Source organism: Lagenorhynchus albirostris, chromosome 21 (genome assembly GCF_949774975.1).
Source record: "Lagenorhynchus albirostris chromosome 21, mLagAlb1.1, whole genome shotgun sequence".
Lineage (NCBI taxonomy): Eukaryota > Metazoa > Chordata > Mammalia > Artiodactyla > Delphinidae > Lagenorhynchus > Lagenorhynchus albirostris.
The window spans coordinates 9,938,818-9,963,865 of record NC_083115.1 but is presented as its reverse complement, the minus strand read 5'-3'; the positions used below and the strand labels follow the sequence as shown (position 1 = coordinate 9,963,865).

The following is a 25,048-nucleotide window of genomic DNA, read 5'->3' as shown; positions in this document are numbered from 1 at the left end:
AAAATCCTTCCTGTTCTCTCTCCTTCTCTACCATCCACCATCAGACTACTTTTTTGTTTACTTTCTCTCTGACATTCGTGGGTAAGTTTTTTTTTTATTTTAAAAATATGCATGGCCAACGTTTTCTGTGGTTATTACTGTGGATTTGCCAATGCCTAGTTCTGACTTTAGAAGAAATATTTTGACACTATGCATTCACTTACAATTTCCATCTGTTCGTCCATGTGTTCTGCTGGTTCACCTTTGAGCAACTAAAATTTGTTATTTACAACTAAAATAATTCACAGATGAAATGGTCTTCAAATCCTGAAAACAAACAAAAAATGAAAACAGACAAAATCACTAGGTGGATACTTGATATTGGAGGATTGAATTTGGCAAAGGATAAAATTGAATTTGAAATACTTTAAAGGATAATCATATATTTTAGTAATATTGGTAAATAATGAATTTGTTTTTATTCAGTCTGCTTAAAATTACACTTGGCTTTATGATGAACTAATGTGAACTGATTAAACAAAAAGCAACAAGAAGTCTAGAAAGCAAAAATGGGGGGAATCATGGGATATCTTGGGCCCTTATTAAGGCCCAAGAGGGAAAGAGCTTTGATTCCAGGAGTGATGAGATTGCGTTAAGGACAAAATAGCCTCCATCCTTATTTACCAGTGAATCCTTCAGTTCCTGTCACTTTTTTTCTACAAAACAAATCTAAGAATATAAAGCGGCCTTTAAGCCAGTGGGTAACAGAGTGCAGTTTGACTTTCTAAGGAAGGAAAACTGTAGTCACAGACGCGCACGTGCACACACATGCACACGCACACACACGCGCGCGCACACGCGCACACACACACAGAGTGCTCTGGCAAGTAGAGAGTTAGCTTCTCAAGCATGCACTTCAGGCCTAATCTAGTGGCTGTGATGGACCCATGTAACCATTTGACAGGTTCTGATAACCTTTTAATGGAAAACAGTGTGAAGGGGCAGTGAAGGATTACTGAGTTCTTACAACATCTGTCTTCTAATTAAGATCCTTTTTTCATTATCACCATTTAATTCCAGGGACTTGTGTGGCATCTGTAGAACTATGACTCACTTCCCTGAGTCCTTCAGACTTTGAGAAAAATTTAAGCGCGCTAGTTTTGGGTAGAGAACATTAGGCATTAAGGTGCAGGGAGAAGCGAGTTTCTCAACAGAAAAGATCACCCATCGGGAGCTGATCTCTATGAAGACATTTACATCCCTGAGACTGAGCATCCAACACACCAGAAAGGTGTGTAATCAAGAAAAAATCTCTGACTCTTTGAACAAAAGCATTCTGGTTTTCCCTGTTCTTCAGAAGTAAGGCGTCCTTAAGGGAAAAGCCATGAATCAAACAGGTCTTTTCAAAGAATAGGGTCCGAGGTCTGGTTTCTTCTTAGTAATAAGATCTCCACAGCCTAGGAAGCCTTGTTTCTACTAAGAAATATAACCAGAACTTGCCTGTCGTCTGTGAACTCTCCCATAGTGGGGTTCAGAATCATAACACTGCCTGTGTCTCCCCGCTATGGTAGTCGCTGGATTCAGTAGTTACTGAACTGGAGAATTCTCACTAGGTGTTGGCAATGCCTATGTGAGCAGAAGAGCAATGCAGATTCTTACTAGATTTACTAGTGGGTCTTGGAAAGTGTTCGACTTCTTAAAAGCTTTTGCATAAATGACAGATCTCAGCTGAAGACATTTGGCTCTTCTGCAGGAACTCTATGGGAATTAAACTGGCAAAGTGGACCTGGCCAAGAATTGGGTTCTGCCTGCTTTGATTTTAGGGTGGCTTTTTTTTTTTTTTTTTGCGGTACGCGGGCCTCTCACTGTTGCGGCCTCTCCCGTCGTGGAGCACAGGCTCCGGATGCGCAGGCTCAGCGGCCATGGCCCACGGGCCCAGCCGCTCTGCGGCATGTGGGATCTTCCCGGACCGGGGCACGAACCCGTGTCCCCTGCATCGGCAGGCAGACTCTCAACCACTGCACCACCAGGGAAGCCCCTTGGGGTGGCTTTGTAGAGCCGTGGTTCTCTTACAGCTGATGTGCCACACAGCCCCACTTCCCTGCTTTACACTGTTTCCCTCATCCGTGTTTGAATATGAAGCACCTTAGTAATGGATGGAAAGAACAAAGATCTCTATTAAACACAGACTTGCACTGTCTACAGAAATGGTTTGTATTTGAAAGGGGGGAAGACCTCAGCCATTCTGAATTATTATAGCTTCAGGAGATGGAAGTGTTTTATTAGTCCATATACACAGATAGTTATATCAACGCCAGGGAAAAAAACTAATAAATTATAACTAAGATTCTACATATGAACCTTCTTAATATTCCTTGTTTCTGGCATTGCAGGGAAATGGCCAGGCAACTTAGATAAGACCTTGACCTCTACTCCACCTTTCTTTCATGATGTACTTCAGCGTGCCCTTTTTGGTTTCCCTGTAAGCAGGATGATGATTTCCATTGAGTTTTTCCAACAAGCGAACGGTGTAGATATATAAAACAGCTAGATCAGATGATGACAGTAAGACACTGAACACATGGCCCCAGTTTTTAAAAAAATATTGTGTACTTTGGAAAAAGAGTTCAAAGTGTGCACCTGTCTGTTTCCTTTTTTATTGAACAACAAGGTTTAATGGCAACAGTAGAAAAACAGGTGTCTGTTCAGCTTGGGTGTTGAGGCCCAGAAATTGAAAACAAAACACCACAAAAACCCCAAGGCTTGAAGGAAAGCTTCTTTAGGGATAATGTAGTCAAGGTTAATTTATAATTTTGGCCCAGTTCCTGTAAAGGCACAGGATTTGACTGTCACATTTCCTCCCCGCATCCCCATCCCCATGTCTAACCTAAAAAGAATATGTTCTTTAGAAAAACAAGACCTGTGATGAACTAAGTATTATGAGACCAGCTAGTCCTCTGGGGGGCAGGGCAAAAAGCTTTCTTGAGATGAAGCATTTAAAGTTATGTGTGTTTTCCAAATGAACCTATCTATGAAACAGAAACAGAATCACAGACATAGAGAACAGACTTGTGGTTGCCAAGGGGGAGGGGGTTTGGGGGAGGGATGCAGTGGGAGTTTGGGGTTAGCAGATGTAAGCTTTCATATATAGAATGGATAAACAACAAGGTCCTACCGTATAGCACAGGGAACTATATTCAGTACCCTATGATAAACCATAATGAAAACGAATATAAAAAAATGTATATATATGTATAACTGAATCACTTTGCTGTACAGCAGAAATTAACACAGCATCGTAAATCAACTATACCTCAATTTTAAAAATACTGAAGAAAAATAAATAAGTAAATAAAGTTATTTGTGTTTTGGAAACCTTGTTTTATTCCTGTTCAGATTGGCCACGTGTAAATGGCAATAGCGGTATTGAAAAAAGTTAGGTTTCTGTGTGTTATTTGGTGACATAGAATTCGTGCTAGGACCCTAAACACTGCAGATAAACATTTTATGACACATCCTCTTACAGAGAGGTTTGTTTTGCTATTCTGATCACAAACCTGGGAACAAGGAACTCCAGGGAGTTCTGGGGAAATACACGCACTGAAATTAGCCAAGTGTTAGAGAGCAGGATTCTTATGTTCTGAACATACTTTTACGGCTTCATTCCTTTATACGCAGCAACCTTTGGCCTCAGTGAGGAAAATGCTGAACTTATGGAACCAGAGCTTGGCTCTTTATGTCCACAGCCATCACACAAACACAGAATTGCTGTAACTTGGCTAAATGGTGTGTAACAATGGACTGTCTGGGGTTGTAGAGCTGCAAAGGTGCCTTTCTAAGGAATATTCTTCAAGCTTGTTGTGTTACAGATCCACTGATCAAAGAGGCCTGGCTCCAACCTGGAACCCTTGGAAGATGGTGTCTGCGTTGTCTGGACCCCATTTTTTTTCTATACTTCTATAGAGGTGTCTTTATGCACGACACTGAAAATATAGATTACTTAAAATGATTTGTCAGGAATCACTTCCTGTCAGGGAGATGCTTTCATAACTTTTAGGAATATCACTACCTTGATCATCTGTGTAACTTAGGATTTCAGGCCAACTATGATACTGTCTGCTCGTCATGGGTTCCTTTATATCAACAGACGTGGTATAGTTAAATTAGGAAAGCGTTAGTCATGTAGTTGTGGCTACAAGACTTGATATTTTAATTTCACCAATGACTCTTGAGTATTGAGAATGGCCCGCAGTTCTCTGTCTAATAATATCATGGGTATATCCTAGATTGTGTGAAGAATAAAGAGGAAATGTGTGTTAGGCAGTTTGAATGCCTTAGAAAGAGGTGCAATACGAGGTGTGAAATACAAACCCCAGCATTTAGTTCTTGCTTAATTTTAATGTATATGAATACAAAGTAGTGTTAATTCTTCAGTATGGTGCTGATTCCTCTCCCATCATTACTGGGCTAGTTTGAGCAATCTTCCTTTCTCATCTAGACCTTTGTGTCAGCTTCTTCACTGGTCTCCTCATCTCCATTTTTCTCCCTTTCCAAAGGCTATAGAATAGACCGTTAATTTTATTAATCACAGCCGTAAGCAAAAACCCAACTCTCTCCATGACCTACAGATTAAATATTAATTCCAGCCAGGTTGCCAAGGGCTTCTTTAATATGGATGTATTATTATTTTGTAGCCTCATTAACTTCACCTCCCTATTTATGATCCATCTCCCAAACTGAACTACTACCTTTCACTGAACATGACATTCATTGTTCTACCTCCATAAATTCATTTGCTTTTCCCTTTAATATAATGCCTTCTTCTACCCCAAGCACAGACCCAGTTCCCCTTCTTAATATATTACCCTTTGAAAGTATCTCCTATTCTGCATATTTATTGTTAGGTTCATACCTAGCTGACCTAAATGATTTATAGTTCCTATTGCTGTTGTGAATATAATCCTTTTATTTTATTAGGTTTTCTTGCTAGGTAATACTGGTGTCCAATCATATCATCTTCTAATAGTGCTTATTTTATCTCCTCATTTCCTACAGTTGTACCACAATTTGTTATTCCTGTCTTGTTGCATTGGCTAGAACTTTCAGAGCAGTGTTAAATAGTAGCACCAGTAGTCACCATTCTTGGCTTGTTCTTGATATTAAGGAAACCACCCCTCCAAGAGTTTCAGGGTTAAGTATGATTTAGATTGGTGGCTAACAGCATCTTTAGGTTGCATAGAGTATCATTCTAATTCCACTTTATAAAGACATGTTTTGAAAAGGCTGAAATTGATTTTTTTGCATTTTTAAGTTTTAAATGTATGTAGGGATATATTAAAACATGTACATATATATGTGTAAATTTAAACATGCATATTGAACGCATGAAAGTACAAAGAATGAAATAACAAATTCCCATGGAGCCATCATCCAGTTCAGCAGTTATCACTTTTGTTTTATCCGATTTCACTCACTTCCCTTCCCTCTTACTATTTTGAAGTAAATCCCAGACATCTTATTATTCAATGTATAAATATTTCAGCATGTACCTCTGAAAGATAAGGGCTATTTTTAAACATAACCATAATGCATTTGACACATATACCAATTTTTTTAAACATCTTTATTGGAGTATAATTGCTTTACAATGTTGTGTTAGTTTCTGCTGTACAACAAAGTGAATCAGCTATACGTATACATATATCCCCATATCCCCTCCCTCTTGTGTCTCCCTCCCACCCTCCCCATCCCATCCCTCTAGGTGGTCACGAAGCACTAAGCTGATCTCCCTGTGCTATGTGGCTGCTTCCCACTAGCTATGTATTTTACATTTGGTAGTGTATATATATATATATATATATATATATGCCATTCTCTCACTTCGTCCCAGCTTACCCTTCCCCCTCCCCGTGTCCTCAAGTCCATTCTCTATGTCTGCGTCTTTATTCCTGTCCTGCCTCTAGGTTCATCAGAACCTTTTTTTTTTTTTAGATTCCATATATATGTGTTAGCATATGGTATTTATTTTTCTCTTTCTGACTTACAGCACTCGGTATGACAGACTCTGGGTCCATCCACCTCACTACAAATAACTCAATTTCATTTCTTTTTATGGCTGAGTAATATTCCATTGTATATATGTGCCACATCTTTATCCATTCATCTGTCGATGGACACTTAGGTTGCTTCCATGTCCTGGCTATTGTAAATAGTGCTGCAGTGAACATTTTGGTACATGACTCTTTTTGAATTATGGTTTTCTCAGGGTATATGCCCAGTAGTGGGATTGCTGGGTTGTATGGTAGTTCTATTTTTAGTTTTTTAAGGAACCTCCATACTGTTCTCCACAGTGGCTGTGTCAATTGACATTCCCACCAACAGTGCAAGGGTGTTCCCTTTTCTCCACACCCTCTCCAGCATTTATTGTTTGTAGATATTTGTTGATGGCCATTCTGACCCGTGTGAGGTGATACTTCACTGTAGTTTTGATTTGCATTTCTCTAATGATTAGTGATGTTGAGCATCCTTTCATGTGTTTGTTGGCAATCTGTATATCTTCTTTGGAGAAATGTCTATTCAAGTCTTCTGCCCATTTTTGGATTGGGTTGTTTGGTTTTTTGATATTGAGCTGCATGAGCTGCTTGTATATTTTGGGGATTAATCCTTTGTCAGTTGCTTCATTTGCAAATATTTTCTCTCATTCTGAGGGTTGTCTTTTCATCTTGTTTATGGTTTCCTTTGCTGTACAAAAGCTTTGAAGTTTCATTAGGTCCCATTTGTTTATTTTTGTTTTTATTTCCATTTCTCTAGGAGGTGAGTCAAAAAGGATCTTACTGTGATTTGTGTCATAGAGTGCTCTGACTATGTTTTCCTCTAAGAGTTTGATAGTGTCTGGCCTTACATTTAGGTCTTAAATCCATTTTGAGTTTATTTTTGTGTATGGTGTTAGGGAATGTTCTAGTTTCATTCTTTTACATGCAGCTGTCCAGTTTTCCCAGCACCACTTATTGAAGAGGCTGTGTTTTCTCCGCTGTATATTCTTGCCTCCTTTATCAAAGATAAGGTGACCATATGTGCGTGGGTTTATCTCTGGGCTTTCTGTCCTGTTCCATTGATGTATATTTTTGTTTTTGTACCCAGTACCATATTGTCTTGATTACTGTAGCTTTGTAGTATAGTCTGAAGTCAGGGAACCTGATTCCTCCAGCTCTGTTTTTCTTTCTCAAGATTGCTTTGGCTATTCAGGGTCTTTTGTGTTTCCAGACAAATTGTGACATTCTTTGTTCGTTTTGTGAAAAATGCCAGTGGCAGTTTGATAGGGATTACACTGAATCAGTAGGTTGCTTTGGGTAGTATATGACACATATACCAATTAATGATAACCCTTTGTAATCAGTGATCAGATTTCCTCTTACATCAGGATCCAAATAAGTTTCACTCATTGCAATTGGTTTAATGTCTCTTTTTAATGTCTATATTTTAGGTTTTTCTTTTCTCTCACCCTTTGGTCTGTCTTTAGCTCTAGCTCTCTTTGTCTTTTTATCTTCTTTTAATTTTTTCTTAAGAAATCAGGTTATTTGCCCTGTAGAGTTCTTCATAGATTGGGCTTTGCTGATTCCATCCCATGGTGTTCTTTTATATGTTCCTCTGACCTGTTTTCTTCCTGTAAATTAGTAGCTGTATCTGGATGTTTGATTAAATTCAGATTTGATCTTTGGGGGTAAGAATACTTTGTGGATAGTTTTAGAGAAATTGACTTTCAATCTCATCAATGTTGATTCTCTATTTATTGAAATGATCATATGGCTTTTATTTTTGATATGCCATGATTTTTTTTTAATTTGATGAATAAGATAATGAATTTGTCTCATAGTTTCTGTCTTTTGACCTTCCGTCTACTTTCATTTATAAGTGTATTTTGGTTGATGAATAAATTAACCTATGTCATTAAATGTCACATGGTAATTTCAGCAGCTCGCCGAGTAACTGAATCCTTAATCATTCCCTTTGATTTGATGTGTTCCGTATGATGCTCCAAACTTTTGACTAATTTGGAAAATGACAGGTTAACATTTTCTACATTGACATGACCTTCCCCCAACAAAATTGATACTGGTAAAATATGCAGAATACAGTAAAGAATGTGCCCCTTCTACCTTTAGCCTGATGAGATCTATAAATATATCAAATTAAGCCAGTCAGCTGACTGCTAATATTTGCTTTGTAGGCTAGATGAATCTTACTCTTTTAGAATACGTGTTGATAGGAAAAGATTCAAGGGACAGCTTGAAAGTTCGTTGACTTCTGGCTATGGAAATTTTATACTCAGATAAAACTGTCAGTGATTAGTAGAAAATATATAGCAGAACTGTATTTCTGTAGCTGGCTTCTTAGCTAAGAGAAGATTATTGGCTTTGTAAGGAAGAAAATGTTGCTTTCTTGTAACCACCTGGCCAGCCATCCACTGTGGGAGGAGACTCCTTCTTCTTTAGAAAAGCTAAGACATCCTAGAAGACATTTATGCCATTGACATGTTGCTCTAAGAAGTAGTAGACTAGAATGATTACACTGTGTCATGAGTGAAATGTGCTGTCAGAAAAAAAGAAAAAAAAATAGCCACTTCCGTGTTTGAAAAATAACCTTTGTTGACAATTTTTATTTTTCTAAGGAGAACACTATCTAATGACACAGCAACTGCTGGGAACTTAGGATCTCCTTTCTGTTTAGCTACAAATGAGCTCAGTGTTACAACAAAAATTAGAATTTTGTTTTATGAGGAGAAACACCCAAGGGTCACTTTTCATTCTGCTGAAGAAGGCAGAAAAAATATTAGGGTCTGCCCTGAGAGCTTGTAAGGGAGGGAGGGATCTAAAGGCAATCCTATTAACCTACTTCAGCCCCACTGTACATGTAAGACAACAGAAAACAAGCATGTCCAGATTCACTTATGTGACCTTGGGCAGCCTGTACACTTTTGTGAATTTTTAGCTGGAGGTATTTGCTGAAAGACTGCAGAACTGTTCTTTTGAGATGTTCTCTATCCTCTTTTTCAATATGGGATAAATTATACAATATGTGAAGATTCTTTGGGGTCTACCATTCTATGTGTGTTATGATGCCAAAGCTCAAGTTCACTACTTAAACCAGTTAACCTCCGCCAGCCCTTGGTGTCGGCTTGTTCTTTGGACAGACTCGCACCTTGTAGGTAATCTACCATATTACCAAGTCCTGAGGTCCATGAATTGAGATGCCCTAATTCTACTTTAGAAAGTTCTGGTTCCATTTCTGGTCTCGTGATGGTTCTTCCCTGGCTTCCCTGTTTGTTTCTATAGCAGAGTTCGGTAGAGGAGAGGCCAAGGAGATGGGCTCTGGGAACCTCCAAGTCAGGATGGGTTTCTCTGATCGTCTATCATTTTTTTCTCAAGTACCTATTCAGCAACGGATTGAATTACTACTTGCAAAAACATGCCAACCCAGAATGGTGATGCTTTAGTGGTTCTGAGTCTGGCTCTGGATTTTCCTTTGGAGAACTAATGCCTCCCCCATCCTTCCGTTGGCATCTATAGAAGCTGCATTAGGGGGCATGGCTTGTCCTGCCCAGCTTCTGAGCCAGAGCGTCATTTTCAGGAACCACATAAGCATTTCTTCCCAGTAGAAGTTCAAAGTGCTCTGGTACATAATTGCTGAGGAGCTATATTCTGAGCAAGAATAATAATTTCAGATTTTTTTTTAAACTGGGAGATCAAAGAGCAGGAATGCATGCAGATTTCTAAATACTTAGCCATGGAAGATATCACAGGTAAGGATTTTTTAAAAATCCTACAACTTTGTAGCGATTGACAGTTTCATGTTAGAATATAAAAATTGATAATATTTGTATATGTTATTGAGAAAACTGCAGAGAGTGATTTAATCTTCTGCAAGTAAATCGATAAGAATTGTCCTAAAAACTCCTAGCCAGGGTTCATTCGCTCAGGGAAGATAGGAGCTAATGATTGCTTCTTGGGGTAAACACTATACACATACTAATTCCTGCTAATTGTCAAAGAAGAGGAGACTGGCTCCTTATCAGTCGTTTGCATTTGTGTAATGGCCCTGGTCTGTTAGTGCTGTCTACTTCACTGATAAGGAAAACACCACTTAACACAAGCAAGAAAGGGAACCGTCCTTTCCAGCATTATTTTCTTTTTAGCCTGTCTCTGAGCAGAAAAAGGCTGGCATTCTATAGGAAATACTGTGTGACTCCATGGGAAAATATTGAGTAATGAGCAGGGAACACGCAATTACTCCTCAAAGTCTTATTCTGTGTATTTACTAAAGTGTGCAATAGTACGTGATTTCCAAAATGTTGAGTTATAAACAAAGTTTATACTATGGCCCATATTCTATGGACATCATACTATTTTTAAATATTTTAGAGTTTTTAAACTGTTACAATAACACACAAGATTATAAATACAGTGAATTCATGTAACTTGGAAGCTCAGTCAGAAATATTAGAGAATTACACCTGAAACTTACATGATATTGTAAATCAACTATACTTCAATAAAAAAATTTTTTTAAGAAATATTGGAGAATTGTGTGGATCTGGAAAGTTGAAAATACTTACACATTTAAGATGGCTTCTTTTTCTTTTAACTCAAATTGTTCTTCAGTTTTATTTTGTAAGCCAATTGAATGGGTATACATTATTGACAGTGGTTTTGAAAAAGTTAGAGTAAATTATTGATATTTACTTGATGCTTTGCAATCATTCAGTGGTGACCCCTCCAAATCAGACCATCTCTTCACATTTTGTAGAAGAAGAATTTGCTAAGAAGCAACATTCGAGGCTTGATTATATGTACTTACAGTGTCTGGACAGAAATGTTTTTGCTTCTCTTTGTTCCATATTGACGCCGTGAGTAATGGAAACATATCCTCTATTTGTGTGCAGTTTTGCAACTGACAAAGTGTTTTATCAAACTCTGCAGCAACCCTGCGATACCTCATTTTTGCAGCTGAGTATACTGAGGCAGGTAGCTGGACCAGAGCCCCGCAGCTAGTAATTGGCAAAATTGTGCCTTGGCCCTGATTCTTCTCCGCTAACTCCAGGGTCATTTCACTACATTTCATCTATAAAGATCTCCTTTTAGGGAGAATTGTTTACAGTCTTACAATTTTCAACCCCAGTAACTTTAGTTGTTATTATTATGCCTCGCATATAATAGGCGGTCATTAAAGAACTGTGAAAGGAAGGAAAAAAGAAGGGAGGGAGGGAAGGAGGGTGGGTGGGAGGAGAAGGGTTAGGGAAGGGAGGGAAGGCTAGAAAGGAGGGAGTCCTATTTCCTGGTGCAGGATTTGGGGAATCTTTTTTTTTTTTTTTTTTTTTTGCGGTATGCGGGCCTCTCACTGCTGTGGCCTCTCCCGTTGCGGAGCACAGGCCCCGGACGCACAGGCTCAGAGGCCATGGCTCACGGGCCCAGCCGCTCTGCGGCATGTGGGATCTTCCCGGACCGGGGCACGAACCCGTGTCCCCTGCATCGGCAGGCGGACTCTCAACCACTGCACCACCAGGGAAGCCCCCTGGGGAATCTTTAAATGGTAATCATAATGTCCAAATCCTTGGCTAAGTCAGGGAACTGTTCAGACTTCCCCGGAATGGTCATTAGTCCTGATCTATACTACCAAGACAGACGGGGTAGAGAGTCAAACACTCGGAAGAAATTCTCTAGTAACAAGTTAACTGCTGTACGTATACTTTCTTCCTTATAATTTTGTAATTGGTAACATCCCAAGTAAAGTGTGTTTGGGATAAAACATTCATATAAATGATAAACGTAAAAGTAATGAAGTCACACTTATCACTGTTCCTAATTGCTGTCCAGTTAGCACTTACTAGAAGTTGACCAACTCCCAGATTATGACAAACTAGTTACAAAGCAGAGGGAAGCAGTTTTTATTAAGGACTGAATGAGTGAGATCTATGTCACCTACTGCCAGGAGCAGCTATGAAGGTCATCTTTTATATATCAAAAGCACATTCTGTTGGCAAAACTGTTAGCTTTACCCCTGATAAACTCCCACCAGCTCCCCCAGAAAGAATGCTGTTTCCACAGTTTGGTTTGAGAACCTGCTTTGTCTGTTCCATTAAATTCTGGCGGAATTACCAAACGGAAACTGACTTAGCAACACAGCATATATGGGCCAAAGAGAAAGGATGTCACTGCAAAATTTATAGATGTGCTTAGGGCTGACTGTGCACTGCGGTCAACTAAGGAGAATATATAAGGAAACTTGGCAAAAATCTGAAAGGTGCGTATATCACCATCCAGATCCAGGTTCTTCTGACAATTACAACTTATTCCTGTGTTTGGCTGTTGGTTCAGAACAGCTGTACCCAGTTGGTCCACACTTTGTGTCACCTGGGAGTTAACTGCTGCTTTGCAATTCCATGATCAGTTTTGTTTTCGCTGCTACTAAAGGATGGAAGCGCTAAGCAGGGTAGTCCATGACACGTAAGAGAGTTGCTACTTCATTTCCTCCAAGAATTATTTTATTATCAGCTATCCCATTCCTAGTGTCTAGTCATGATCTAAGAATTTTTCAGATGAATGTGTCAAAGCTCAGAGCTGCAGGATAATTCAAAGGATAATCATGTCAAGAAAAATACTTTTAAAGGACTGAAAAAAAGGGATTGTTTCTAGTTTTAACCCACATTTCTAAATCCTACTTATTTGAAAACACAAGATCAGAAAATCCAAGGCATAGGTATGATGTTTCCGTCTCGTTTCTGTCACAGCGAGTGTTCATTGTAAGTTTGCAGTGAATATGGAGGGTCTGCTTTGGCGAGGACGGGGTTGATTTTGTTGTTTTTAATAAAAGCCTCAGCATTTGTCCTGAAAGAGCCCGCTGCAGTGTTTGCTGCCCAGTTTGGATGAGGGGTAATTCTTAGCAGCCTGTCAGGGATTCAGGGACCACTGGGGTCTGCTTGAGGCTCAGAGCTCCTCTGCAGGAATGATGGTGACAGAACACTGCAGGTGGTCCCCTCGGCAAAAATACGCTGCCCAATTTGTCATCCTGTAGATCCCTGTCAGCAGTGGAAACTCGTAAGCACAAAACCTTTAAGACAAACTCCCTCCTAGTATTTTTTTAAAAGCAGTCGCCATGGATGAAAATATGCATAGCACCTAAGTAAACAGTTTTTCACATGAAGATATAATATTATGTTAAAATCTATGCTAAGTGATGTGTAGAAATCGTCTACTCTATGATTTTATAGACCAAAGGATGCAAGTTATGTTTCCCCTCTTCCTGATAAAGATGGTAAAAGTGTAGCTGCTGGCAGAGGGTAACATCACCTCTTTCCTCTCTCTCCCTGGTTCTTCTGGTTGGGTTTGTAGACCTGAGCTGGACATCTGGAAATGCATTCTGAAAAGGACTTTGTGTTGGAATAATTTGAAAATTGACCCAGTTCTTAATTACCCATTATAATGATTCAAGGAGAGCATGCCTCTTTGAAATCTTCAGATTTCTGTTATTAGATTTTACATCTGATTGATTAGCAAAAGTAAGATTCTTCCCTACTTGTTCAGTAACCATACCTGCTATTATTCATCGGATGCCAGTTTTGTGCCAATTCCTTTTACCTCTATAAGAGTCCTGTAAGAGTCCCCTTACCCTGTTTTCTAAATGGGAAAATTGACCATCTGGATGGCTAGGTGACTTACTCAAGGACACAAAGCTAGTAGGAGATGGGATTTGAACCAGATGTCTCCAAAGGGCAAATCATTTTGACTGTCCTTTGCTGTTCCTCCTGAAAGCCATGGTGAGAACAGAGAAAGGGTCCCAAACATGCCTTAGACAGGAGAATAAGAGACAAGAAAGGCCTCGAGTTGTCTAGAAACTGAATAATCAGATGCTCGGTATTTCAATCAGGTAGAGTAAAAATCAAGCAGAGTTAGGGTCACAATTAGGTTAAATGTCAAAGCAAAATATGCGCTTGTGAAGGAAACGAAAAAGAAAGGCAGGAGAAAATGGAAAAATGAGACAGGTCAAATAAAATAAACAAGGGCATCTGAGTTTCACACGCAAATCATAAAATAGAAATTGATAAGGAAGACAAAGAATTAAAAGTCACTAAGAATGAGTCAGATAATCAACGAGAAAAACTTATGTCTGAAGATGGACTCTCCCTACCCCGGGAGGGTAAATAGAATCTTCATTGGCTGGACACGTTGGTTTTACATTTCATCCTGATAATGTCAGCGATAAACATTATGTTGTGAGTTAGACTGTGTGGGGTTGAGACTGAGCAGTGTTTAAGGTGCTCCCAATACCGTAAGTGGGGAGAAGTTCTGAGACTAAATGCTCTTACAGTCTCAGGACTTTGGCTTCGTTTAATCCCTGCACCTAATGGTGGAGCAATCAGTGTCAGCCTGACTTTCCAATAACTGTGAAGATTGAAGGCAAGTGAATAATCAGATTTATCACATGAAGACGCTGCAAACCAAAATTAAAACTTGCTTCTACTCCTACTTCGAATGGATGAATTTTGCAGTGCTTTATTCTACATTTGCAGCAATGTTAGACTGTCTTTGTATTTCTTCAGAAGCGTGATGGCAATCAGACATTCAATAATATTCTTCTGAGTAGAAATTAGAATAGAATGGAAATTTTGAACAGAATGCCCCCTGATCTATACATTAATACATACTCAATTAATAATATTTTTTTCATTAGGAACAAATAAGCCACCTTGTATTTTTCTTTGCTATACATATGTCTAAAAAATATCAAGTCCATACACATATATCACGTAATTTCAAAATAAAATAATTTTATTAATTAGTTGCCATTAAAAATTGATATCTACATTCAGTTGCACTGATGTGAATTTATGTCATTATTTTTGAGCCTTCCTGGAAAATGTATTTTTCTTAATGACAATAGATGTTCTCTTTTCCAACTTCCTTAGAAGATAAAGTATTAGTTATAAGAAATGTTGAACCTGTTGCCTATTTAATTATAATTCAATTAATTAACTATAATTACTTTTATAATTTTATTATATTTAATTACACCCAGAAAGTACTTAATGTCTTTGGTGTTGTTTATTAAGCCTGAAAGTTTAGTGGAGTACGCCGTATCTTATATGAACTCTTCCTTTTAAGAGAATTTAAGATTAAAGGCTGCTTAGAAGAGGGAAAGATGGGTATAAACCTTTCCCCTTCTTTATCTTTTATCCAGCCACATCTACATCTACCACTGGGACAAGCCATCTTGTCAAGTGTGCAGAGAAGGAGAAAACTTTCTGTGTGAATGGAGGCGAGTGCTTCATGGTGAAAGACCTTTCAAACCCCTCAAGATACTTGTGCAAGTAAGAAAAGAAATTCTCTGTGTGGCTTATGTCCATGACTGCTTCTTTTAGATGATTCCATGTCTCATGATGTATTGTTGCTGCTTTTTCCAATTTCGTTGCATCCTTTGAATAATGCTGTTTTATTTTTAAAGTGTTGTGAAAAGTTCATACCATTTATCATCTTCTCTGTTATATCCAGAATGTTATTTTGCTTTTTTCAAGGTGGGTGGGGTTTCTTTTGCCTTCATATTTATAAAGTTGCTTTCCTCGTGGTTTTCCTCGTTGTTACCTAAGAGAGATGTGCAAATATCATAGAGGTCTGGAACTTTGGATACCTACGTCTCCATCCAATGTATGGATGAAGCTGTAAGATGATGTTCCTTTTTACCCCAGTGGTCACCTGCAAAACGAATAGGACAACTAAAAGCAGCAGAAGGGCAGAAGATTCTTTACTGACACATCTGTTACACTTGGCATTAGCTTATTCTTTTATAACTCCTTTATAAAAATGGAATTTAGGTCGATCTCACTAATGAAAAACCAGCAACTTGCATTTGTTTGGAAAGGCATCTAGTGTGTTTAGCATCATTGCATGTAGAAGGCAGAGTGTTCTTTCATGTACTACAGTTATTTATAGATGTATTTAGAATGGCGCTCTCTCCAATGACCTGAAGGAGTTAATGAACCATTAAGAAGTATCACAGTTATTCTCTCTCAACAGACAGAATTAAACAAAGATGTTGTCAGTAAGGTTACATTAAATATTTAAACCGTGCAGTTAAAATTAGTAGGTCTCATTAAAAAGCAGGTGTTTATGGTGCCATGCATTTGGTCTACGCTTGGTATTTAGGCTTTCTGTGGTCCACGGACTCCAATAATTTGATGGGGTAAAAGATATTTGAATATGCGGTGAAAAATACATTTATTTGGCCGTTGACTAAGAGCTGTGTCCCACTGTTCTAAAGTAACAGTGATTGTCCTAAATGAGAAAAAATACCATATCATCAGAACAACCATCTCCGGCTCCAGAATATTACTAGCTTGTGACCCAAACGTTGACAGAGAAGAACAAGTTTGTCAGAGAGACAGGTGAGCTAACAGAAAGAGCAATTAGCAAAATGAGAAAAAAGGCGCAGGAAATCATTAAGGAGGCCAATGCCCTTTTACATCATATAAATAGTATGCAAACATTTAAGTCCCTTTTCTAAGAAAGCCTCCATTGTTTGTAATAAAATGCATCTTAAAGGACATATATTTTAAAACCATAACACCAAACAAAAATGCCGTTTCGGTAGAAACATTTTGCTGTTCGCTGTGCTGATCTAGACACGGGCTATGTGCAGAATGTCTCGTGGGACCTCAGGGCTGTAAGCAAGTACCTCCCAGATCTGCTTTTTTGCCCTCAAAATCTCTCCTTTTAATAGAGTAGAAGCAGAGTAGACAAGTTTTGCTGGTTGTGTGGCTGATTTTATCAATGAAAACGGACAACTTATAAAAGTAGCTATAGTCTTTTATTTATTTAATTATTTTATTTTATTATTACTTTTATTATCCTTATAGTATCTTATGCTTTTATACTTTATTACTTTTGTGGTGAATAAAAGACTAGGAATCACAAGAGTAAAATTCTAATTTCAATTACTAAATATCCCTTTCATAGATATAGGTAATAGTTATAAGCCAAGATAAAGTTAAAAAGTAAGAGTCTTTTCAAAGCTTTAAAGCAAGATAAAAATGAAAAAGTATATAGAAAAAATCATTTCTTTCAGGTCTGAAGGATTTTATGACTCTCAGTGTTCAGTGTTTTAAAATTAAAGATTCGGGCTTCCCTGGTGGCGCAGTGGTTGAGAGTCGGCCTGCCGATGCAGGGGACGCGGGTTCGTGCCCCGGTCCGGGAGGATCCCACATGCCGCGGAGCGGCTGGGCCCGTGAGCCATGGCCGCTGAGCCTGCGCGTCTGGAGCCTGTGCTTCGCGATGGGCGAGGCCACAACAGTGAGAGGCCCACGTACTGCAAAAACAAAAATTAAAGATTCACTTTTTGATCACCAGTATATTCAACTCAGCATACCTATAGCAAAGAATTAAAGTTGGTCAGTTTTAGACTTTGGTTCTGCCAACTTGCTGTGAATACAGCCCAAACATTCCTCCCTGCCCATATTTATCATAGTGAATGGGGATGACCAAATTTATTTTTTAACTTTTTATTTTATATTGGAGTATAGGCGCTTAACAATGCTGTGATAGTTTCGGGTGCACAGCAAGGCGACTCAGCCATACATGTACATGTATCCGTTCTCCCCCAGACTCCCCTCCCATCCAGGCAGCCGCATAACATTGAGCAGAGTTCCCTGTGCTCTACAGTAGGTCCTTGTTGGTTATCCTTTTTAAATATAGCAGTGTGTACATGGGGGATGACCAAATTTTATAGTTTCCTGTAAGATTTTCTCTATGAAAATAGAAAATACCAGAAGCTGAGAATTATAATCTATAAAATATGAGGTGCATTTATTATATGGGTAATCCTGTTACTCTGTCCTTGTCATAGACATACAACCTAATTACGTTTTAATAAATCACTTGAAAAAAACACTTAAAATTATAGTTCCTTTAAATGCTTCTCCTTTTTAAACAATTGTACCCAGATTATCTATCTATGTTTTCTCTTTTTTACTTCTTTAGAAAAGCACCTGAGACCACTGTATTTTAATTATAATAATGAAACATGATCATTTTTCACCATAGCCTTTGCAAAGATTTACAAGCTGAGTGAGTATAAATGATAGTTTCTGAATACCTCTTAGGAACCAGTGCAGTATTTTCCACGTGTTAATTTCAGCTCTTCTGTGGCCCTCCCATGTCCTGTACAAAAAGTGCTATTGCCTAAGTGCTGCTCATTTGTTCCATTTTGGTATTGTGCCAACAACTGGAATTTTTTTCACCCACACAGCTTTTCATTAAATTTTAAGCCCAATCCAGAAAGAAATACTTGTTATATATTTTTCTAATCTTAAAGTGAAATGTTGTCTTCCTCCAACAGTTATTAAAGCAGCAACCCATGAATGAATATTGTTTCCCCCAAGCTAATCGTCTTCTAGTTCTCAGCAAATTGGCATTATAATTTTATTGTATCTTTTTTTTGGTAATATAATCTTTCAGAAAAGCGTTAAAGCTTATTACGAGATCTTGTTGGAAAGAAAATCTTTGACATCTGTGATTTTGATCAGTTTTATCCCCCTTTTGCACCATGTCTTTACTGATGCATCAGAGCAAGCCAGTACGTTGATGGAAGAATTGGAATATGTTCACTATCCAAAATATGTCATGCCTTTTTTGTTAAATTTGTCTAATTGTTTTTTAATCCCTGTATTAAAAACATCTATAACATTTAAAATAGTCAGAAGTGAAACCAAGGCACATCATTTACCATGTCTTACGATATTATATTGTTCACTGGACGACTTGCATAGAAACAGAAAACACGAAAGTGTTGCACTGGCTCATCATGGTCCTGTGTATGAAGCCTTCATAGTTTCCACATGGTCCATCTGTCTAGGGCAAAACGTTTCTGAAGCATGTGCCACATCATTCAAAATCAGCCTTATCCCTGGCTAAAGACATGACTCAGAAACACCACAAGCACGCGAGTTTCCAAGTAGTCTCTCTGGTCATCTCATCCACTGTTGTCTTTTTGGGAGTTGAAGTCGAAGACTTTACAGCAAAGCTCTTTTGTCTCTCTGTTTAGAACAAGGTGTTCCAAATGGATTAACCATATAACAGTTAAACACTTCTCTGAGGAGAGGTTTGCTGGTTACTTGGACTTCTCCTCTGGGAACTGTGTGGGAACTTCTGTGGTGTATCTCATCTTTTATATTTGTCTTCTCTCTATAGTAATTTAAAATTTATCCTGGGGAAAAAAAAAACAAAACAGTTACTATTCCAGATTGCATAAAGACCAGAAAAGTATCATTCCGTCTTTTACCCTCTGGTACCCCATGTAGTCACATGGTTCAAAGAAACAGGACAGTTTGAACGTGACATTGTCCAGATGTTCCTCTTTGTTTTCTCCCCTTGTTCTTGTATATCTGCTCCTCTGAACAGCTTTACTTAGAGAACTATTTTGGAAGATGTTGATGTGATTTTTTTTAATCAAAAAATGATTTTATACCACACCGTATTTATAAACCCGTGATGCTGTCCTATGGGCAGATGTGCCTTCCCCGTGTGGGGATTAGAGTTTTAACCACCAATTTTGGTGAATAGTCTGAGCTCTTTCACTTCAACTCTCTGGACAGTATATTTATAACATAGAGTTAATATGTTCTCCAAACTTCTTCCCAGGGAGTCAGTGAAATTAAATGAATTCATTTCTGCTAAAGCACTTCTAACTCTGGGGAAGCAAGATTTCTTTTTCCTTACAATAAAAAATAAATGGTAGAATTACATTCTCTCTGTAGACACTGGAAAAATATATACACCTGTCTTAACAGACTGTGTTATCATATTTAATTCCCAATTCTTCATTTTATTTAACACTAGCAGTTTTTATCTGATTGGTTGGGGCCACCAGCTAGCTTTATAACTTTGCATTTGACATTCATTTAATCATGTAATATCTCTGATCAATAACTTCCTTATATGTAAAAACAAAAAACAGAAACAAAAAGCAAACAAAACATAGGAAGACGGGAGTTGCCTTTAAACATAAACTTATGATTTTGTCTATTTTTTATGAAACCATGTAGTATATATAAGGGCCTATATTGTATTACACATTATTATCGAGATAGTTATGAAAAATATATAGCTAGAGGAGATAAAGTCACAGCAAATTTGCTATAATAAATTAAACTCCGTAAATGAAATATTAATTAACATTTGTTTATAGAACAGCTACATCTATGCCAGGCATTTTTGAAAACGCAGAGAAAACATGACGCATGGTCGCTGGTCCCTGGGAACTTAGTCTATTTACGGAAATGGAGTAACTAAAATAGTTCATCAGTTAAAGTGACTATATCCCAAGTGGTACAGTGCTGATTGTTACGGTAATGAGAATTTAAACAAGGAAAAGACTGGAATTAGTTGAAGACTTGATAAACATCGTCATCATTTATGGAGTTTTTTCCATATACCAGGCAGACATTGAGGCTGCAGTAATCTTCCCATGAGACCCAGTGACATGCATAGCTAGACGAGCAGCTCCATTCTGGGAAGTAAAACAAAACAAAAAAACTAAGTTAGACAGGAGAGTCAGTTTCTGAGCTCTGAAAGCCAGGCAGAGGACTTTGGACATCGTGATAGCTAATCGGGCGTCATAGTAACTTCTGGAGCAGGGGAGTGATACCATAAACATAGCAAGTGCTTACGGAAGAGAGACTTCCATACAGGCTGGAGACATCTGGGGACCGGGTAAGATGAGGAAAGTCAAGACACTAGCTAAGGTTACAGTTTTATAAAATCCTGGCATAGCAATGAGGAGGTGGATGATGATATTTATAACATATTAGTAGCTGAATTAACATAATTAAGGGGGTGATGTTCAGATTCAAGTTGTGTCCTGTGGCCTCATCATCATGGCTGTAGGAGAAATTTGGAATAGAGCAAAGGGATGTATTTTGGGTTAGACCTGGAGTCCGGCCAGCTCTGGAAGCGTTCGTCCTTCAGAGTGGGTGTGACGCTTACCTTCTGTAACATTTGACAGGGAGAGCAACCTTTGTGAGTGGGCGGGACTCTTGTGGCTTAGATGTAGATAGTCAGCTCTTCACATGACCACGTGTTCTATTTCTTCTGTGTCCTCTTGTATCTAGACTCCTGCTTTGTACTTCCTAGGTATTTATTAGCTCATTTTTGACTTTCGTAAAGACAGAGGGAAGCAAATCCTTTTGTTCTTATAGAAACCAGTTTGGCTGCAGTTTGGCGTAAAATCAGGTACACTAAGTGTTCTTAAGAGCTTGGTTCCTTTTTTTCTCCTGAAATCAGTTAGGCAGCCACATGTATTTATTGATCTCCTTCTAAGAGGCAAGTTCTATGCTTGTGCTCGGTATGAAGTGGTGAGCAAAATCACGTGGTCTCTGCCCTCATGGAGTCTGTAGGCTCTTGTGAGTAGCCAATGTATTTCAAGTAATGAATTTAATTATAAATGATTGGTGTGCTGAGTGCTATGAAGAGAATTTAGGGAGCTAAGGGAATGTACCGAGGCAGAGACTCCGTCAGGGAAAAAAGTATATGCAGCCCTCGCCTTGAGAAGCATATAGTCTATTTAAAATAAAATGCACCATTCTGAAATATTTCTATTGAATGATTTAAGTCAGAAGTGAATATTTAGATGTTTCATCATAAAATGAGGCTGGAGTAGATGGAGCTATAAAGTTTGGAATCGCTAAGCTGTGTGATGAGACAGGGAAGGGCATCCTCCAGGGAGGAAAACCAAACCACAAATTAGCCGAGTCCATAAGTCATTGTGTCACAAGGACACGTAGATGCATGGGCCATAGATTGAGCCCATATCCGATGAAATTGTTTGACCCCAAAGTAAAGGATACATCAGTTAGAGTAAACAACGGCGAGGATTTTCATCTACAGATGAGCGTTTCAGAACAAGCTGTACAAACAGGGCTTTGGGAAGGGCACCAGGGTTCAAACAGGGAGGGGTTAATTCATAAACACTGGCAGCCTCATTAGTGGGATTGTATGTCTTAGATGTTGAAAAACAACATTGGCGAGGCAGGATAACTTAGATTTTTATTTTTCCCCTCAGTATTTACCCATGAGTCCACTGTGGCCACTCTATGTATACTGTTATCTCAAGAATTGAGAACTAGCCCCCAGATCTTAATAAAAAAGAAATGGGATGATCAGTGATGGGGAGGTATAAGGTTGGATCTGAACGAAATGTTATTGCAGGCATATATTATATTTAATATTTTCTTTAATGGTACTGAAGAAGGCATTCCCTTGAGGAAATAAATGTCTTTTGCAGATGATACCATAAAGAACACTAAAACACAAATTAGAAAAGCATATACAGACCTCAAGAAATTTCACTTCATGGTGGATAAGAGAACGAAGTTCATCTTGGAAAAATGCAGACCAATAGTAACAGTCCATTTGGGAAAGAATAATCTACAACACAGATACTCAGCCAGTGAGTGGGCGAGCTCTAGCCAGAATCCTGAGTGAAGGGGTGAGAAAAGTCAGCCCTTGCAATATGATACTGTAGAAAAACAAACTAGCACTGTTTGACCTGGTGTGTACACTGCCAGCTCTGGTTTACGGACTACGAGCAAAAGTCCTTAACGTCTAACACACCAATAATCTTCAATATGTATCTGTTGGCAATGCCATTACTTGATATTTGTAAACATGGACATCAAAGAAATTGTTTCAGCTGTTGTAGAATATGAAGGAAATACCCCAGTTAACTAGTACTGAGGTAGAGTGGAAAGAAAATAGGGGCTCTTCTTTTTTGGAAGAAAATTATCTAAAAAATTGTCTGAATATTTCATGGTAGAGTGATGACTCAATAGAGACAAAATATCATATGTAAACCTGTTTCCCTTCTCCTGCCTGATCAAGGGAGGACCTAATGAAAATTAATGAAACCAAGAAATAAAGAAAAGAAGAGAAAGGATGTCTAAGGATGGTTTATAAATTGACCATAAATTTAAAAAACCACAAAACCATTTATAATGGCTTGTAAAATTAGCAAACCCTAAATGACCAGAAGTTTCTTGGAGTTCTGGAAATATCTTTGACTATGTCTAGTGTCTCCACCAAAAAAAATGAGAAATAGTTTATTCAATTAGAATGTAAAAAATACACCAAGCACTAAATCGCTTCACAAAATTGCATGAGCTGATGATCGATTACATAGTAAGTGTATCAGGATTGTCACCGTGTATTAAGGTTATTATTAAGAACGGTTTTGATTTTACTGATGCTGTGCAGAAGTCTTGGTTACTCGACGGTAATGGCTTTATTGAATCCTAGGTAAGATGGTATTTCAGTAACAGGATTTAAATTTGAGGTGATAGACTTATTGTTAAAGAGTTAGAGTCTTTTCCAAATTCCAGACACCATTTTAAAGGTTTCTATTTAAGGGAGGGAGTCTATAAGGAGGATACTGGGAGCTCCTATAAAAAATTATTTGGAAGTATACAGAGGAGAGAGTCGGTCACAAACTATAAAAATAAAAGCCGGTTATTGAGCTGTACCTGGCAAATCAATTGACTGTGAGATTCTCCTTAATACAGTCCTTTACTGGACACTGCAGTCTGATTCTCAATCAGGTTCAGTTTAACTAACATTTTATGAGAGTCCTTCATGAGCCAGGCTAAACATTAGAGCTATAAAATGATCAGAATGTGGTCAGCGTCCTCACAAAGAGGTAATCACGAGACAGATAGGTAAGGACATTGGAAGAGATCAGGGCAGCGTGCAATGTGAGAGCCAAATAAGGAATCCTTCTCCCAGGGTGTGGATGTCTAGAGGTGAGGATATGGCACTCAGGGAAGAGTTGATGCTAGTTGGAAGAGATGCTGCTTCAGTTCAGACAAAACTGTCTATGAGTTTTCATCTCACGAAGGACAATCATAGAACAAAGATAGTTTATCATGTTAAGAGCAAATACTAAACTTTTTTTTTTTTTTTTTTGCGGTACGCGGGCCTCTCATTGTTGTGGCCTCTCCCGTTGCGGAGCACAGGCTCCGGACGCGCAGGCTCAGCGGCCATGGCTCATGGGCCCAGCCGCTCCGCAGCATGTGAGATCCTCCCGGAACCGGGGCACGAACCCGTGTCCCCTGCATCGGCGGTGTACTCTCAACCACCGCGCCACCAGGGAAGCCCTAAAATTTTTTAAAAAATATTTCCATCTTCTAATCTGATCAGTAAAACAAACGGTATATATAGTTTTGGAGCTAAAATAGGGGCTCAGTTCTTATTCAAACAGATTCTTCTAAGACATAAAATTCTTGGAAGGTGCTCAGACTCGTGCCAAAGAATATTGTTCAAAATCAGATTAAATTTACCGTACTCTTATCTCCGAAGAAAGCGATAGATTGGGTGCTTAAAGTACAGTGCTAATAAAGAAATATGTCAGCAGCCAGTCTGCCTATTCTTTTAGAAGTAATTCCATAGAATTTAATCAGAGCCTATAGATCAGGTGCATTTCCATTTGCATATGCTTCCTCTACCCAGTCAATGCAGTCTGCAGTTTGCTTATGCAGAAACTGTTTCCACTTCCTTCCATCTGATTTGGTAACAATTCTAGACATCCACAAAAGTTACATAATGATTATAGCCGCTGAACCCTTGAATTGCTTAGGAATAGGTATTTGAAATTTATTTTGCCTCCAGATTGTCTTAAAAATCCATTCTATCAGAAATTTATTTTTTAAGTTCTTGAGTCCTCCCTGACTGGTAACACATTCAGAAGAAATGATGTCTGGGTTTTTGCACAGTGATTCCATGTGTGAGGGTGATTCCCAGAACCTTCGTGGTAAGAGAACCCTTTGATAATCACTTAGTTAAATCCTTTCATTTTATCTCTGAGGACAGCTGAGGCCCAATGAAGCCAAATGGGCTTCTCACATGCAAGCAGCAAGATTCTGTGATGCCAGGGTAGAGGGCCTTTTGGAGGTCAGGATCCCTGACATCCTAAACTTTAATGTACAAACAGATCTCTTAGGGATCTTGTTGAAATACAGATTCTTATTCAGTAGTTATGG

The 25,048-nt window shown here is 38.5% G+C and overlaps 1 protein-coding gene across 11 annotated transcripts in view; it reads left to right on the top strand.

The window, feature by feature from the left end:
* The window catches only part of NRG1 (neuregulin 1), a 1,016,158-nt gene that overhangs the window by 967,398 nt on the left and 23,712 nt on the right, over positions 1-25,048 (top strand). For 10 of the 11 annotated variants that reach the window (XM_060136219.1, XM_060136227.1, XM_060136222.1 and 7 more), the window contains one exon: positions 15,211-15,340. In XM_060136219.1, the coding sequence (XP_059992202.1) occupies positions 15,211-15,340 (130 nt within the window). Of the gene's footprint in view, positions 1-15,210; positions 15,341-25,048 lie in introns of those variants that run through there. The other variant, XM_060136226.1, reaches the window with a different exon arrangement.